The 16,141-nt window shown below is 51.7% G+C and overlaps 2 protein-coding genes across 3 annotated transcripts in view; both read left to right on the forward strand.

Moving 5' to 3' along the window:
• Positions 1-16,141, forward strand: part of ccdc88c (coiled-coil domain containing 88C) — a 445,054-nt gene that overhangs the window by 175,488 nt on the left and 253,425 nt on the right. The window lies entirely within an intron of this gene.
• Positions 3,735-15,710, forward strand: LOC116977169. 2 transcript variants are annotated; one of them, XM_033027536.1, is made up of 5 exons: positions 3,735-3,750; positions 7,247-7,359; positions 10,723-11,076; positions 12,225-12,488; positions 15,084-15,710. In XM_033027536.1, the coding sequence occupies exons 2-5, from the start codon at positions 7,311-7,313 to the stop codon at positions 15,278-15,280; spliced, it is 864 nt and encodes a 287-aa protein (XP_032883427.1). In that variant the 5' UTR covers positions 3,735-3,750; positions 7,247-7,310; the 3' UTR covers positions 15,281-15,710. The 2 variants fall into 2 exon arrangements, with proteins under 2 accessions (XP_032883427.1, XP_032883426.1); XM_033027535.1 differs by lacking the exon at positions 3,735-3,750 and adding an exon at positions 4,898-4,959.

Raw genomic sequence — 16,141 nt, forward strand, 5'->3', positions numbered from 1 at the left:
GGAATGAACAGATGACGTTTTGGTTTGAGGTCCATCTCATGCCATCCGGACGCAAGCAACCCAGGCGGAATATGAGGTGCTGTTCCTCCAATTTCCGGTGTTGTTCACTCTGGCAATGGAGGAGACCCAGGACAGAGAGGTCGGATTGGGAATGGGAGGGGGAGTTGAAGTGCTGAGCCACCGGGAGTTCAGGTAGGTTATTGCGGACTGAGCGGAGGTGTTCGGCGAAACGATCGCCCAACCTCCGCTTAGTCTCCCCGATGTAAATCAGCTGACATCTAGAGCAGAGCAGCGGATGCAGTAGATGAGGTTGGAGGAGATACAGGTGAACCTTTGTCGCACCTGGAACGACTGCTTGGGTCCTTGAATGGAGTCGAGGGGGGAGGTGAAGGGACAGGTGTTGCATTTCTTGCGGTTGCAAGGGAAAGTGCCCGGGTAGGGGGTGGTACGGGAGGGAAGGGAAGAATTGACAAGGGAGTTGCGGAGGGAGCGGTCTTTGCGGAAGGCAGACATAGGGGGAGATGGGAAGATGTGGCGGGTGGTGGGGTCACGTTGGAGGTGGTGGAAATGGTGGAGGATTATGTGTTGTATTTGCCGGCTGGTGGGGTGAAAGGTGAAGACTAGGGGGACTCTGCCCTTGTTGCGAGTGCGGGTATGGGGAGAGAGAGCAGTGTTGCGGGGTATGGATGAGACCCTGGTGCGAGCCTCATCTATGGTGGTGGAGGGGAATCCCCGTTCCCTGAAGAACGAGGACATTTCCGATGCCCTGGTGTGGAACGTCTCATCCTGGGAGCAGATGCGGCGTAGGCGGAGGAATTGGGAGTAGGGGATGGAGTCTTTACAGGGGACAGGGTGGGAAGACGTGTAGTCCAGATAGCCATGCGAGTCAGTTGGTTTGTAGTGTATGTCGGTCAGAAGTCTGTCCCCTGCGATGGAGATGGTGAGGTCAAGGAATGGTAGGGAAGTGTCGGAAATGGTCCAGGTGTATTGGAGTGCCAGATGGAAGTTGGTGGTGAAGTGGATGAAGTCAGTCAGAGGTCCAAGCTTCCAACCTCATCGTTCCCCAGCCCCGCACGGCCCATTTTTACCTTCTCCCCAAAATCCACAAACCCGGCTCTCCTGGCAGACCCATTGTCTCTGCGTGTTCGTGCCCCACCGAACTCATCTCCACATACCTTGACTCCATACTATCCCCCTGGGTCAAATCCCTCCCCACCTATGTTCTAGACACCTCAGACACTCTCCGCCGCCTCCGCGCATTCCACTCTCTGGGCCCTCACCCCCTCATCTTCACCATGGATGTCCAGTCACTCTACACCTCCATCCCCCACCAGGATGGCCTCAAAGCCCTCTGGTTCTTCCTCGACCAGAGGAGCAACCTATACCCAGCCACTGACACTCTCCTCCGCCTAGCGGAGTTGGTCCTCACCCTCAACAACTTTACGTTTGACTCCTCCCGTTTCCTCCAAACACAAGGCGTAGCTATGGGCACACGCATGGGCCCCAGCTACGCCTGCCTCTTTGTCGGGTACGGTGAACAATCCTTGTTCAATACGTACCAGGGCCCCATCCCCGACCTCTACCTCCGTTACATTGACGACTGCTTTGGCGCCACCTCCTGCACCTACACACAACTGACTGACTTCATCCACTTCACCACCAACTTCTATCCGGCACTCCAATACACCTGGACCATTTCCGACACTTCCCTACCATTCCTTGACCTCACCATCTCCATCGCAGGGGACAGACTTCTGACCGACATACACTACAAACCAACTGACTCACATGGCTATCTGGACTACACGTCTTCCCACCCTGCCCTCTGTAAAGACTGCATCCCCTACTCCCAATTCCTCCGCCTACGCCGCATCTGCTCCCAGGATGAGACGTTCCACACCAGGGCATCGGAAATGTCCTCGTTCTTCAGGGAACGGGGATTCCCCTCCGCCACCATAGATGAGGCTCGCACCAGGGTCTCATCCATACCCCGCAACACTGCTCTCTCTCCCCATCCCCGCACTCGCAACAAGGGCAGAGTCCCTCTGGTCCTCACCTTTCACCCCACCAGCCGGCAAATACAACAAATAATCCTCCGCCATTTCCGCCACCTCCAACGTGACCCCACCACTCGCCACATCTTCCCATCTCCCCCTATGTCTGCCTTCCGCAAAGACCGCTCCCTCCGCAACTCCCTTGTCAATTCTTCCCTTCCCTCCCGTACCACCCCCTCCCCGGGCACTTTCCGTTGCAACCGCAAGAAATGCAACACCTGTCCCTTCACCTCCCCCCTCGACTCCATTCAAGGACCCAAGCAGTCGTTCCAGGTGCGACAAAGGTTCACCTGTATCTCCTCCAACCTCATCTACTGCATCCGCTGCTCTAGATGTCAGCTGATTTACATCGGGGAGACTAAGCGGAGGTTGGGCGATCGTTTCGCCGAACACCTCCGCTCAGTCCGCAATAACCTACCTGAACTCCCGGTGGCTCAGCACTTCAACTCCCCCTCCCATTCCCAATCCGACCTCTCTGTCCTGGGTCTCCTCCATTGCCAGAGTGAGCAACACCGGAAATTGGAGGAACAGCACCTCATATTCCGCCTGGGTTGCTTGCGTCCGGATGGCATGAACGTTGAATTCTCCCAGTTTTGCTAGCCCTTGCTGTCTCCTCCCCTTCCTTAACCCTCGAGCTGTCTCCTCCCATCCCTCCGCCCTCGGGCTCCTCCTCCTCCCTTTTTCCTTCCTTCTCCTCCCCACCCCCCATCAGTCTGAAGAAGGGTTTTGGCCCGAAACGTCGCCTATTTCCTTCGCTCCATAGATGCTGCTGCACCCGCTGAGTTTCTCCAGCATTTTTGTATACCTTTGTTTACTTTCATAGACTGATGTACAAGGACCCCCAGATCCCGTTGTACTTCCCCTTTTCCCAACTTGACTGATGGCGTAGGGGAGGGTGGGTGGGGTAAGAAAGCTGGAAAAGAGAGGTGCAGGTGGGACCAAGCCTGGCGGGTGATGGGTGGAAGATGGACACAAAGTGCTGGAGTAACTCAGGGGGTCAGGCAGCATCAGTGGAGAAGAAGGAATGGGTGACGTTTATGGTCAGCAGCCGTCTTCAGACCTGACCCGAAACGTCACCTATCCTTTTACTCCACAGATGCTGCCTGACCCGCTGAGTTACTCCAGCACTCTGTGAAACGTCACCACGTAAAGGCCTCGCCCGCCCCACGATGTATCGAGCCCAGCGCCGCCGCTGCTGAAGCTGTGGTCCGGTCCCGGCAGGAGAGGCCGCGACTGGGATGATAGTCACATCCTCGCATCCACTGAATGACGCCCCCCCCCCCCTTGCCCCACCCGTTTCCCCCACATAAAATACTGAAAACACACAAACAAACACACTCTAAACATAACAAAAAATACAAAGACAACCAGACTGTGGGCAGAGGCAGCTAGGAACAGTAACAACAACACCGGATGTCCCAGGGAAAAGATCCTCCAGAGGTGACTACAGGTTACTATAGGGTGAGGGTTACGTAGTGAAGGAAACGATGCATTTTCTCAACCTGAAAATACATCGCTGAATTACCACCGCCCATACATAGGTGAGGCGATGAAGCAAGAACTGAGAAACCAACACTGTGGATAAAAAACCCACCTTGGAGCCACGGTTTATCTTTGGTTTAAAGCGCACAGCAAGTTGCCCGCGTACAGATACAACAGAGAGAGTGTCCTGGATCTCAGTTGTCCGTCGTTACTGGTGAGTTACCCCGGCTCCTATCCACCCTCCCCCCGTTAAAAATGTAACCTGTCCCGGGTGTGTGTGTGTACAGGGTGGTCGCTGGTCGCCACACACACACTCGGTGGGGGCTGTTTCCTGGCCCACTCTATCTATCTCCCCCCCCCTTTATTCTCTTCCCCCCCTCTCTTCTTCTCCCCCCTCACTTCTTTCCCCCCTCTTCTCTCTTCCCCCTCTCTTCTTTCCTCCCTCTCTCTTCTTTCCTCCCTCTCTCTTCTTCCCCACTCCTCTCTCCCTCCTTTCCCGACCAGACTGTGGGCGGAAGCAGCTGGTGATAGCGGCACGGGAAAGTAGATTCCCTCTTCAGTCGAGGTGAACCGTGTGATCACAGAATTAGTATAAATGTAGATCAGAGGATCCAGGATGAAGCAGGGATAGTGTATCTATGTCAAACCCCACAGCAGGTTAAACACACACACACATTAGCATAAATCGCAAGAAATGCAACACCTGTCCCTTCACCTCCCCCCTCGACTCCATTCAAGGACCCAAGCAGTCGTTCCAGGTGCGACAAAGGTTCACCTGTATCTCCTCCAACCTCATCTACTGCATCCGCTGCTCTAGATGTCAGCTGATTTACATCGGGGAGACCAAGCGTAGGTTGGGCGATCGTTTCGCCGAACACCTCCGCTCAGTCCGCAATAACCTACCTGAACTCCCGGTGGCTCAGCACTTCAACTCCCCCTCCCATTCCCAATCCGACCTCTCTGTCCTGGGTCTCCTCCATTGCCAGAGTGAGCAACAGCGGAAATTGGAGGAACAGCACCTCATATTACGTCTGGGGACCTTGCGTCCTTATGGCATTAACATTGAATTCTCCCAATTTTGCTAGCCCTTGCTGTCTCCTCCCCTTCCTTAACCCTCTAGCTGTCTCCTCCCACCCTCCCATCCGCCTGCCCTCGGGCTCCTCCCCTCCCCCCGCCCCCCATCAGTCTGAAGAAGGGTTTCGGCCCGAAACGTCGCCTATTTCCTTCGCTCCATAGATGCTGCACCCGCTGAGTTTCCCCAGCAATTTTGTGTACCTAGCATAAATTAGCATGTGACTTAGAGCAGGGCGCGCGTTGAGCAGTGACTTAGAGCAGGCAGCGAGCAGCCCCGGCTGCGGGGCCACACACACAAGTTCCCAAACACATATCACCGAGAAAGTGTCCAGGATCTCCGGCGTTACTGGTGAGTTATCCCGGCTCCTATCCACCCTCCCCCCGGTAAAAGTGTAACTTGTCCCGGGTGTGTGTGTGTAGGGGGTGGTCGCCGGTCGCCACACACACATTCACAGGGGGCTGTTTCCCTGCCCACTCTATATATCTCTCTCCCTCCCTCTCGGTCCCTCTCTTCTCTCCCCCCCCTCTCTTCTCTCCCCCCCCCCCTCTCTTCTCTCCCCCCCCCCTCTCTTCTCTCCCCCCCTCTCTTCTCTCCCCCCCCCTCTCTTCTCTCCCCCCCTTCTCTTCTCTCTCCCCCTTCTCTTCTCTCTCCCCCCCTCTCTTACCAGCGTGAAAATTTATAAATATGTTATTGTTTAACAAGAATTAACAGAAGTATAATAATACATTTTATTTAATGGGCGCCTTTCAGTCATCTCAAGGACACCTTACTTAGATTAATAGGAATAAAAACATATAATCAGAATAAAATAAGTAATAAAGACATCAGACATAAATTAAAAACAAAATTCAGTCCAAAAACAGAAAATCAAAAACACAATGTGAAGAGAGAACAGCGCAGCCAAAGCGCGCCAGCGTCCACTCTCCCTTCCGACAGCCATCCTGGACACAGATTTACAGGATTACATTAGACAAAAAAGTCATCCCCCCACAATGGTTACCACTGTGGAGGAAGGCACAATGTCCAGCCTCAACCCCAAGTTCACCCCAAAGTCAGGCCTATTGAGGCCACCGCTATTGCCTCTACGGAGGCCCGATGTTCCTGGCCGTTCTCACCTGGTGGTCTTGCCCCAGCGTCGGGAGAGTCCTCTCAGCGGCTGGGCCACCTGGAACAGCCGTATCCTGGTTGGAGACCGCGGCTTCCGAAGCCGACAAGGCCGCGCCGGGTTGGAGCTCCCAGGCTCCCGATGTTAAAGTCGGCGCCGCCTCTCCGCTCCACAGACCCGCAGCCCGGAGCTGTTGCTCTCGGCGGTCACAGCTCACCGGAGCCCCAGCGCGGCGACCCAGGCAAGGTATCGCCCGCTCCGCTCCGCGATGGCGCTCCAGCGCTGTGCCGCCACCGAGGCTGAGGTGCTGGGCGGTCTCCGCCAGGAAACGGCGCTCCAAGCCCGCTGGTAGGCCGCGAGGACGGGTCGACGGGCAGCCCGGAGAAAAAGCTGCCGCACCGAGGAGGTAGGGATCTAGAAATAAAGTTGACACCACATTAAAAAGTCCATATCCCCTACAAACCAAAAAGTGGACTGACTGAAAAGAATAAAAAAAGGATTGAAAAGGGACGGCTAGGCTCCGGTTTGTCGCCTGTCAAATGGTGTGCTGAGGGTCTGGATGTTGCGGCCGTCCTGCTCGGCGACGCTAGAGGAGTGTGTGGCTGATGCAATCGGGAGCAGAGCAGCGGCACACACAGGATGCTGGCGTCTCGTGAGTCACCGACAAGTCTGCAGATGCGCGCACATGCACGCACACCCTCCCCCTCTCCCTTCACCCTCCCCCTCTCCCTACACCCCCCCTCTCCCTTCACCCCCCCCTCTCCCTTCACCCTCCCCCTCTCCCTTCACCCTCGCCCTCTCCCTCTCCCTTCACCCCCCCCCTCTCCCTTCACCCCCCCCTCTCCCTTCACCCTCCCCTCTCCCTTCACCCTCCCCCTCTCCCTTCACCCTCCCCCTCTACCCCCCCTCTCCCTCTCCCTTCACCCTCCCTCTCTCCCTTCACCACCCCCTCTCCCTACACCCTCCCCCTCTCCCTTCACACCCCCCCTCTCCCTTCACCCTCCCCCTATCCCTTCACCCTCCCCCTATCCCTTCACCCTCCCCCTACACCCCCCCTCTCCCTTCACCCCCTCCCTTCAACTCCCTTCACCCTCCCCCTCTCCCTTCACCCCCCCTCTCCCTTCACCCTCCCCCTCTCCCTTCACCCTCCCCCTCTCCCTTCACCCCCTCCCTTCAACTCCCTTCACCCTCCCCCTCTCCCTTCACCCTCCCCCTCTCCCTTCACCCCCCCCTCTCCCTTCACCCTCCCCCTCTCCCTTCACCCTCCCCCTCTCCCTTCACCCTCCCTCTCTCCCTTCACCCCCTCCCTTCAACTCCCTTCAACCCCCCTCTCCCTTCACCCCCCCCCCCTTCTCCCCCCCCCTGTGTTGAGGTGAGTCTAAAGCAGCACAACAGGTCTGTAAACCCCAGCTACCGCCGTTACAGAAGAAGGAGAGATGGCAGTCCATGTTCCCTCCTTCTCTGCTCCTCTTTCCGTTCTCTACCTCTCCCCCAACCCTTGACACTGACACCTCCCTCTCTCCCCTCCAGCCCAGTGTGTCGCTTGACTCAGGGGGATTCAGCACAGACGTGACCCAGACCTGGACCGCAAGTGATGTGGTGCTCTACCTGCAAGACCATGGGTTTGCTGTTGCTGCTGACAGGTACACAGAGGGAGAGGGGCCACTCGGCCCGTATGTTGCTGCTGTCCATGTGGTCAGGAGTGGACAATTGTCAGTAAACCACAGAGTGCTGGAGGAACTCAGCGGGTCGGGCAGCATCTGTGGAGGGAATGAACAGGCGACCCTTCAGACTGATGGGGGGGGGGGGGGGGAGAGAAAGCTGGAAAGGGAGTTGTGGTGGGTCTAAAGAAACGTCACCCATCCGTTCTCTGCTGAGTCACTGCCTGACCCGCTGAGTTGCTCCAGCACTTTGTGTCTATGCCACGGTGCGGGGTAAAGACTGGCAAGTGAAGGTAGACGAGGAGGAACAAACTCGTGGGACAACCCTGACTTTATACATAACTATTCTAAAACAAATAGAATACCTCCTATCGAAAAGACAAACAGGTAGACAGAGGGGGGGTGGGGTAGTTCTGTTGGTGAGGAATGAAATTCAGTCCCTTGCAAGGGGTGACATTGAAACAGGAGATGTGGAGTCAGTATGGATAGAACTAAGGAATTGTAAGGGTAAAAAGACCCTAATGGGACGAATCTACAGGCCCCCAAACAGTAGCCTGGATACAGGGTGCAAGTTGAATCAGGAGTTAAAATTGGCATGTAGCAAAAGTAATGGTACGGTTGTTATGGGAGATTTCAACATGCAGGTAGACTGGGAAAATCAGGTTCGTACTGGACCCCAAAAAAGGGACTTTGTGGAGTGATGGATTCTTAGAGCAGCTTGTATTGGAGCCTACCAGGGAGAAGGCAATTCTGGATTTAGTGTTATGTAATGAACCGGAGTTGATAAAGGAACTTGAGGTTAAGGAGCCATTAGGAGGTAGTGACCATAAATGGTCAGGTTTAATCTACAATTGGAGAGGGAAAAGGGTAAATCGGAGGTGTCGGTGTTACAGTTGTATATAGGGGACTATCGGGCCATGAGGGAGGAGCTGGCCAATGTTGACTGGAAAGATACACTAGCAGGGATGACAGTGGAACAACAATGGCAGGTATTTCTAGGAATAATACAGATGGTGCAGGATCAGTTCATTCCTAGGAGGAAGAAAGATTCCAAGGGGAGTAAGGGGCGACCGTGGCTGACAAGGGACGTCAGGGAAAGTATAAAAATTAAGCGAAGAAGTACAACGTAGCAAAGATGAGCGGGAAGCAAGAGGATTGGGTAATGTTTAAAGAACAACAGAAGATAACTAAAAAGGCAATACGGGGAGAAAAGATGAGGTACGAAGGTAAGCTAGCCAAGAATATAAAGCAGGATAGTAAAAGCTTCTTTAGGTATGTGAAGAGGAAAACAATAGTTAAGACCAAAGTTGGACCCTTGAAGAGCGAAAAAGGTGAATTTATTATGGGGAACAAAGAAATGGCAGATGAGTTGAACAGGTACTTTGGATCCATCTTCACTAAGGAGGACACAAACAATCTCCCTGATGTACTCGTGGCCAGAGGATCTGTGGTGACGGAGGAACTGAAGGAATTTCACATTAGGCAGGAAATGGTGTTGAGTGGACTGATGGGACTGAAGGCTGATAAATCCCCAGGGCCTGATGGTCTGCATCCCAGGGTACTTAAGGAAGTGCCTCTATAAATCGTGTATGCATTGGTGATAATTTTCCAATGTTCTATAGATTCAGGATCAGTCCCTGTGGATTGGAGGGTAGCTAATGTTATCCCACTTTTTAAGAAAGGCGGGAGAGAGAAAACAGGGAATTAATTATAGACCAGTTAGCCTGACATCGGCAGTGGGGAAGATGCTGGAGTCAATTATAAAAGATGAAATAGCGGCACATTTGGATAGCAGTAACAGGATCGGTCTGAGTCAGCATGGATTTATGAAGGGGAAATCATGCTTGACTAATCTTCTGGAATTTTTTGAGGATGTAACTAGGAAAATGGACAAGGGAGAGCCAGTGGATGTAGTGTACCTGGACTTTCAGAAAGCATTTGATAAGGTCCCACATAGGAGATTAGTGGGCAAATTTAGGGCACATGGTATTGGGGGTAGGGTAATGACATGGATAGAAAATTGGCTGGTAGACAGGAAGCAAAGAGAAGGGATTAACGGGTCCCTTTCAGAATGGCAGGCAGTGACTAGTGGGGTACCGCAAGGCTCGGTGTTGGGACCGCAGCTATTTACAATATACATCAATGATTTAGATGGAGGGATTCAAAGTAACATTAGCAAATTTGCAGATGACAGAAAGCTGGGTGGCAGTGTGAACTGTGAGGAGGATGCTATGAGAATGCAGGGTGACTTGGACAGGTTGGGTGAGTGGGCAGATGCATGGCAGATGCAGTTTAATGTGGATAAATGTGAGGTTATCCACTTTGGTAGCAAAAGCAGGAAGGCAGATTATTATCTAATTGGCGTCAAGTTGGGAAAAGGGGAAGTACAACGGGATCTGGGGGTCCTTGTTCATCAGTCAATGAAAGTAAGCTTGCAGGTACAGCAGGCAGTGAAGAAAGCGAATGGCATGTTGGCCTTCATAACAAGAGGAGTTGAGTATAGGAGCAAAGAGGTCCTTCTGCAGTTGTACAGGGCCCTAGTGAGACCACACCTGGAGTATTGTGCAGTTTTGGTCCCCTAATTTGAGCAAGGTCATTCTTGCTATTGATGGAGTGCAGTGTAGGTTTACAAGGTTAATTCCCGGGATGGCTGGACTGTCATATGCAGAGAGAATGGAGCAGCTGGGTTTGTACACTCTGGAGTTTAGAATGGTGAGAGGGGATCACATTGAAACATATAAGATTATTAAGTGTTTGGACACACCAGCGGCAGGAAAAAATGTTCCCGATGTTGGGGGAGTCCAGAACCAGGGGCCACAGTTTAGGAATAAGGGGTAAGCCATTTAGAACGGAGACAAGGAAACACTTTTTCACACAGAGTGTTGTGAGTCTGGAATTCTCTGCCTCAGAGTGTGGTGGAGGCCGGTTCTCTGGATGCTTTCAAGAGAGAGCTCGATAGGGCTCTTAAAGATAGCGGAGTCGGGGGATATTGGGAGAAGGCAGGAACGGGGTACTGATTGTGGATGATCAGCCATGATCACATTGAATGGTGGTGCTGGCTCGAAGGGCTGAATGGCCTACTCCTGCACCTATTGTCTATTGTGAAAAGCTTTTGTTGCATGCTATCCAGTCAGCGGAAAGACAATACATGATTACACTCAGGCCATTTACAGTGTATAGATACATGATAAGGGAATAATGTCAGCATCTGCAGTTCCTTCCTACACTTAAACAAGAAGGTGTGGGTTGAAGGTGAGGGGCCAGGTTCAATAGGTATGTGAGGGGCAATGTTTTCATGCGGGTGGTGAAGCAGGCAGGTACAGTGACAGGCATGTTGTGTTGCAGGCCTCTACACTGTGGAGCTGTACAGAGCAGGAACGGTAGCCACTGTGGGATCCATCACCACCATCCCTGTGGGTGGAACGGTGAGATTCCCTCTCCTACACTACAGCCAGGAGAAGGTCGAGGTGGTGATGGTGCGGATCGATCCCAATATTGGAATCCTGGCCTGGAAGTCGAACAGTCCGGAGTTTCCGCACTGGATCAACTCGTCCTACAGGGACAGGGTCCACTTCCGACGGGACGCCTTCATCGAGCTGCGGGCCGTGGGGCCGAGTGACCAGGGGACGTACGAGGTGCAGACAATCTACTATGGGAGTGAGATGTGGAAATGTGACCGTTTTATGCTGCGAGTGGTTGGTGAGTAGCATCGTGGGGAGTTGCACAACACCCAGACTGGCCCTTCAGCCCACATTGTCCATGCTGACCCAGTGGGCACAGACAATGGCCCATATCCCCCTCAACACTTCCATATACCCAATTCAGGATTTACACACGTGGGACCACCCTGACTTTATACATAAAGCTAATAGAACAGTTGTCACTGGTCCATAAGGGCTGATCAATGAAGACTGTAGCAGACTGTACCTTTACCTCCTGACCTATTCTGCTCAGCCACCTTGCCCAAGACTGTTGGGCCAAAGCCCGCACTTGCCCTCAACAGCTGGAACAGCAACTTTATGAGGATGTTGCCAGGACTAGAGGGTGTGAGCTATCGGGAGAGGTTGAGTAGGCTGGGTCTCTATTCCTTGGAGCGCAGGAAGATGAGGGATGATCTTATAGAGGTGTATCAAATCATGAGAGGAATAGATCGGGTAGATGCACAGAGTCTCTTGCCCAGAGTAGGTGAAACGAGCACCAGAGGACATAGTTTCAAGGTGAAGGGGAAAAGATTTAGTAGGAGTCGGAAGGGGATCTTTTCACACAAAGGTTGGTGGGTGTATGGAACAAGCTGCCACAGGAGGTAGGTGAGGCTGGGACTATCCCAACGTTTAAGAAACAGTGAGAGAAGTACATGGGTGGGACAGGTTTGGAGGGATATGGACCAAGCGTGGGCAAGTGGGACTAGTGAAGCTGGGACATGTTGGCCGGTGTGGATAAGTTGGGCTGAAGGGCCTGTTTCCACACTGTATCACTCTATGACTGCCCTCTCACCAACTGCAGAGCAGTCCTGACCTCCCATCTACCTCATTGGAGACCCTCTGAATAATCTGTAATTGGACTTTATCCTACACTAAACAATATTCCTTTAATGCAGTATCTGTACACTGCCGATCGCTTGATTGTAACCATGTATATTCTTTCCGCTGACTGGATAGCACGCAACAAAACCTTTTCACTGTGGGAATAAACTAAACTAAATCCATGGTCGCTCCCAGTAGGGCGCTCCGCTACACCTTGTCTTTTTATTAGTTGCTCAATTAGCCAACTTGGATCCTCCAGCCAACCCATGATGTGATTTGCACTGCTCCCCACACTGACATTGACTGCAATGTGCTACCTTGCAGAGCCGATGTCCACACCGACCGTGGAGGTGAGCTGCAACTCGTCGCATCTCACGCTGAACTGTTCCACCGTCAGCGGCTGCCTGGTCACCTACCGGTGGGAGCAGCGATCGCAGGATCCCTGCGTGGAGAACGCAACCTTCCCCGGTGCCGTGCTCTACCTGCCCAACACGGGGCAACTCAACTACACCTACACCTGTGTCGCAGAAGATTGCTGCAGCAGCCACGCAGTCCCTGCAACTCTGCAATGCAACAACCTGCCCAGAGGTGAGTGGATCAATGCTGGGTCTCTGTCCGATGGGACAGCGAGTCATGCACTACAGGAACAGGCCATTCGGCCCCACTCCTCCCTGCCCACCAACATAGCATGCAATAGCCGACCTACAGAGAAGGAGAAGGGTCAGTGTTACAGTTGAATAAAGGGAACTATGGGGCCATGAGGGAGGAGCTGGCCAAAGTTGACTGGAAAGATACACTAGCAGGGATGACAGTGGAACAACAATGGCAGGTATTTCTGGGAATAATACAGAAGGTGCAGGATCAGTTCATTCCTAGGAGGAAGAAAGATTCCAAGGGGAGTAAGGGGCGACCATGGCTGACAAGGGACGTCAGGGAAAGTATAAAAATTAAGCGAAGAAGTACAACGTAGCAAAGATGAGCGGGAAGCAAGAGGATTGGGTAATGTTTACAGAAGATAACTAAAAAGGCAATACGGGGAGAAAAGATGAGGTACGAAGGTAAGCTAGCCAAGAATATAAAGCAGGATAGTAAAAGCTTCTTTAGGTATGTGAAGAGGAAAAAAATAGTTAAGACCAAAGTTGGACCCTTGAAGACTGAAAAAGTTGAATTTATTATGGGGAACAAGGAAATGGCAGATGAGTTGAACAGGTACTTTGGATCTGTCTTCACTAAGGAGGACACAAACAATCTTCCTGATATAGTAGTGACCAGAGGTTCTGGGGTGACGGAGGAACTGAAGGAAATCCACATTAGACAGGAAATGGTGTTGGGTAGACTGATGGGACTGAAGGCTGATAAATCCCCAGGGCCTGATGGTCTGCATCCCAGGGTACTTAAGGAAGTGGCTCCAGAAATTGGTGATACTTTTCCGATGTTCTATAGACTCAGGAATAGTTCTTGTGGATTGGAGGGTAGCTAATGTTATCCCACTTTTTAAGAAAGGCGGGAAAGAGAAAGCAGGGAATTAATTATAGACCAGTTAGCCTGACATCGGTGGTGGGGAAGATGCTGGAGTCAATTATAAAAGATGAAATAGCCGCACATTTGGATAGCAGTAACAGGATCGGTCCGAGTCAGCATGGATTTATGAAGGAGAAATCATGCTTGAGTAATCTTCTGGAATTTTTTGAAGATGGGTAACTGGGAAAATGGACAAGGGAGAGCCAGTGGATGTAGTGTACCTGGACTTTCAGAAAGCATTTGATAAGGTCCCACATAGGAGATTAGTGGGCAATATTAGGGCACATGGTATTGGGGGTAGAGTGCTGACATGGATAGAGAAGTGGTTGGCAGACAGGAAGCAAAGAGTAGGGATTAACGGGTCCCTTTCTGAATGGCAGGCAGTGACTAGTGGGGTACCGCAAGGCTCGGTGCTGGGACCACAGCTATTGACAATATACATCAATGATTTGGATGAAGGGATTCAAAGTAACATTAGCAAATTTGCAGATGACACAAAGCTGGGTGGCAGTGTGAACTGTGAGGAGGATGCTATGAGAAGGCAGGGTGACTTGGACAGGTTGGGGGAGTGGGCAGATGTATGGCAGATGGAGTTTAATGTGGATAAATGTGAGGTTATCCACTTTGGTATCCAAAACAGGAAGGCAGATTACTATCTAAATGGCGTCAAGTTGGGAAAAGGGGAAGTACAACGGGATCTGGGGGTCCTTGTTCATCAGTCTATGAAAGTAAGCATGCAGGTACAGCAGGCAGTGAAGAAAGCGAATGGCATGTTGGCCTTTATAACAAGAGGAGTTGAGTATAGGAGCAAAGAGGTCCTTCTGCAGTTGTACAGGGCCCTAGTGAGACCACACCTGGATTATTGTGTGCAGTTTTGGTCCCCTAATTTGGGGAAAGACATTCTTGCTATTGAGGGAGTGCAGCGTAGGTTTACAAGGTTAATTCCCGGGATGGCGGGACTGTCATATGCTGAGAGAATGGAGCAGCTGGGCTTGTACACTCTGGAGTTTAAAAGAATGAGAGGGGATCTGATTGAAACATAAGATTATTAAGGGTTTGGACACGCTAGAGGCAGGAAACATGTTCCCGATGTTGGGGGAGTCCAGAACCACAGGTTTCAGGGGCCACAGTTTAAGAATAAGGGGTAAGTCATTTGGAACGGAGATAAGGAAACACTTTTTCTCACAGAGAGTTGTGAGTCTGTGGAATTCTCTGCCTCAGAAGGCGGTGGAGGCAGGTTCTCTGGATACTTTCAAGAGAGAGCTAGATAGGGCTCTTAAAGGTAATGGAGTCGGGGGGATATGGGGAGAAGGCAGGAACGGGGTACTGATTGGGAATGATCAGCCATGATCACATTGAATGGCGGTGCTGGCTCGAAGGGCCGAATGGCCTACTCCTGCACCTATTGTCTATTGTGTTTGTACGTTCTCCCCATACACGTGACCGTGTGGGTTTTCACCGAGATCTTTGGTTTCCTCCAATGCTCTGAAGGCGTACAAGTTTGTAGGTTAATTGGTTTGGTAAATGTAAAAATGTCCCTAGTGTGTGTAGGATTGTGTTAGTGTGCGGGGATCGCTGGTCGGTGGGTCGAAGGGCCTATTCCCGCGCTGTATCTCTAAACTAAACTCCAGGTTCACCACTGTGTGACGTTATCTCCTCCAGGGTCTAGGAATCGTTGGATGATCGTTCTCACCATGTTCCTTCTCGCTGTAGTCGCCGCGCTGGGCGTCTGGACATCGTATCGCCACAGAAATCCCAGACAATACTGTGAGTGTCTTACTCACCCCCCTCCTGCCCCGTTTCATCCAGCCATTATCAGGCAACAGAACCATTCCACCACAACCAGAGAGCAATGCTGAACCTCAATGATGACCACGCACTATCCTTGATCGCACTTTACCTTGCACTAAACGTTGCACTATAAATGGGCCGATTGTGATCATGTATTGTCTTTCCACTGACTTGTTGGCACCTCTGTACATGTGACAATAAACAACACTGTTGCCAGGAGAGTTGCGGGCAGGGGCAGAGTGCAGACGTGGGAGTGCGGGAAGATGACGGAGAACTTACCAACATAACATCAACCTCAATGTGAACAAGACAAAGGAACTAGTTTGAATGAACTGCCTAAAGAAGTGTCCTGACCCAAAACGTCACCCATCCTTTCTCTCCAGCGATGTTGCCTGATCCGCTGACTTACTTTGTGAGCAGTTTGTGTGTTTGCCTTTGCTATAAACCAGCCTAGCAAGGAGCTAGTTATCTACTTCAGGAAGCATGGTGGAAGGACTACATGCCCCAGTCAGTGCCAATGGTCCCGAAGCGGAAATGGTTGAGATTCAAGTTCCTTGGCATTAATATTACCAATGTGTTGTTGTGCCTCCACTTCCACAGTAGATGGAAGAGATTCAGCATGTCTTACAAACTTCTACAGGTATCGTACAAAGTCTATTGATGGATGCATCACAGCTTGGTTTGGCAACTGCCCTGCTCAAGAACATAAGAAATTGCAGAGACTTGTGGAGGTAGCCCAGTCCATCACACCGACCACACTCCCCACCATTGACTCCATCTTTGGACTTTGTCTCTGGAACTGATGTATTACCATGCTATATGCTGCACTCTGTATCTTCCCCTAAACACCACCGATTCTACTTGAATTTGATTGTATTTATATAATGATTCAGTGGCAGACCTACATGTTTACGGCCCTAAAGCTTGAA

The sequence above is a fragment of the Amblyraja radiata genome, chromosome 9 (assembly GCF_010909765.2).
Source record: "Amblyraja radiata isolate CabotCenter1 chromosome 9, sAmbRad1.1.pri, whole genome shotgun sequence".
NCBI classification, from domain to species: domain Eukaryota; kingdom Metazoa; phylum Chordata; class Chondrichthyes; order Rajiformes; family Rajidae; genus Amblyraja; species Amblyraja radiata.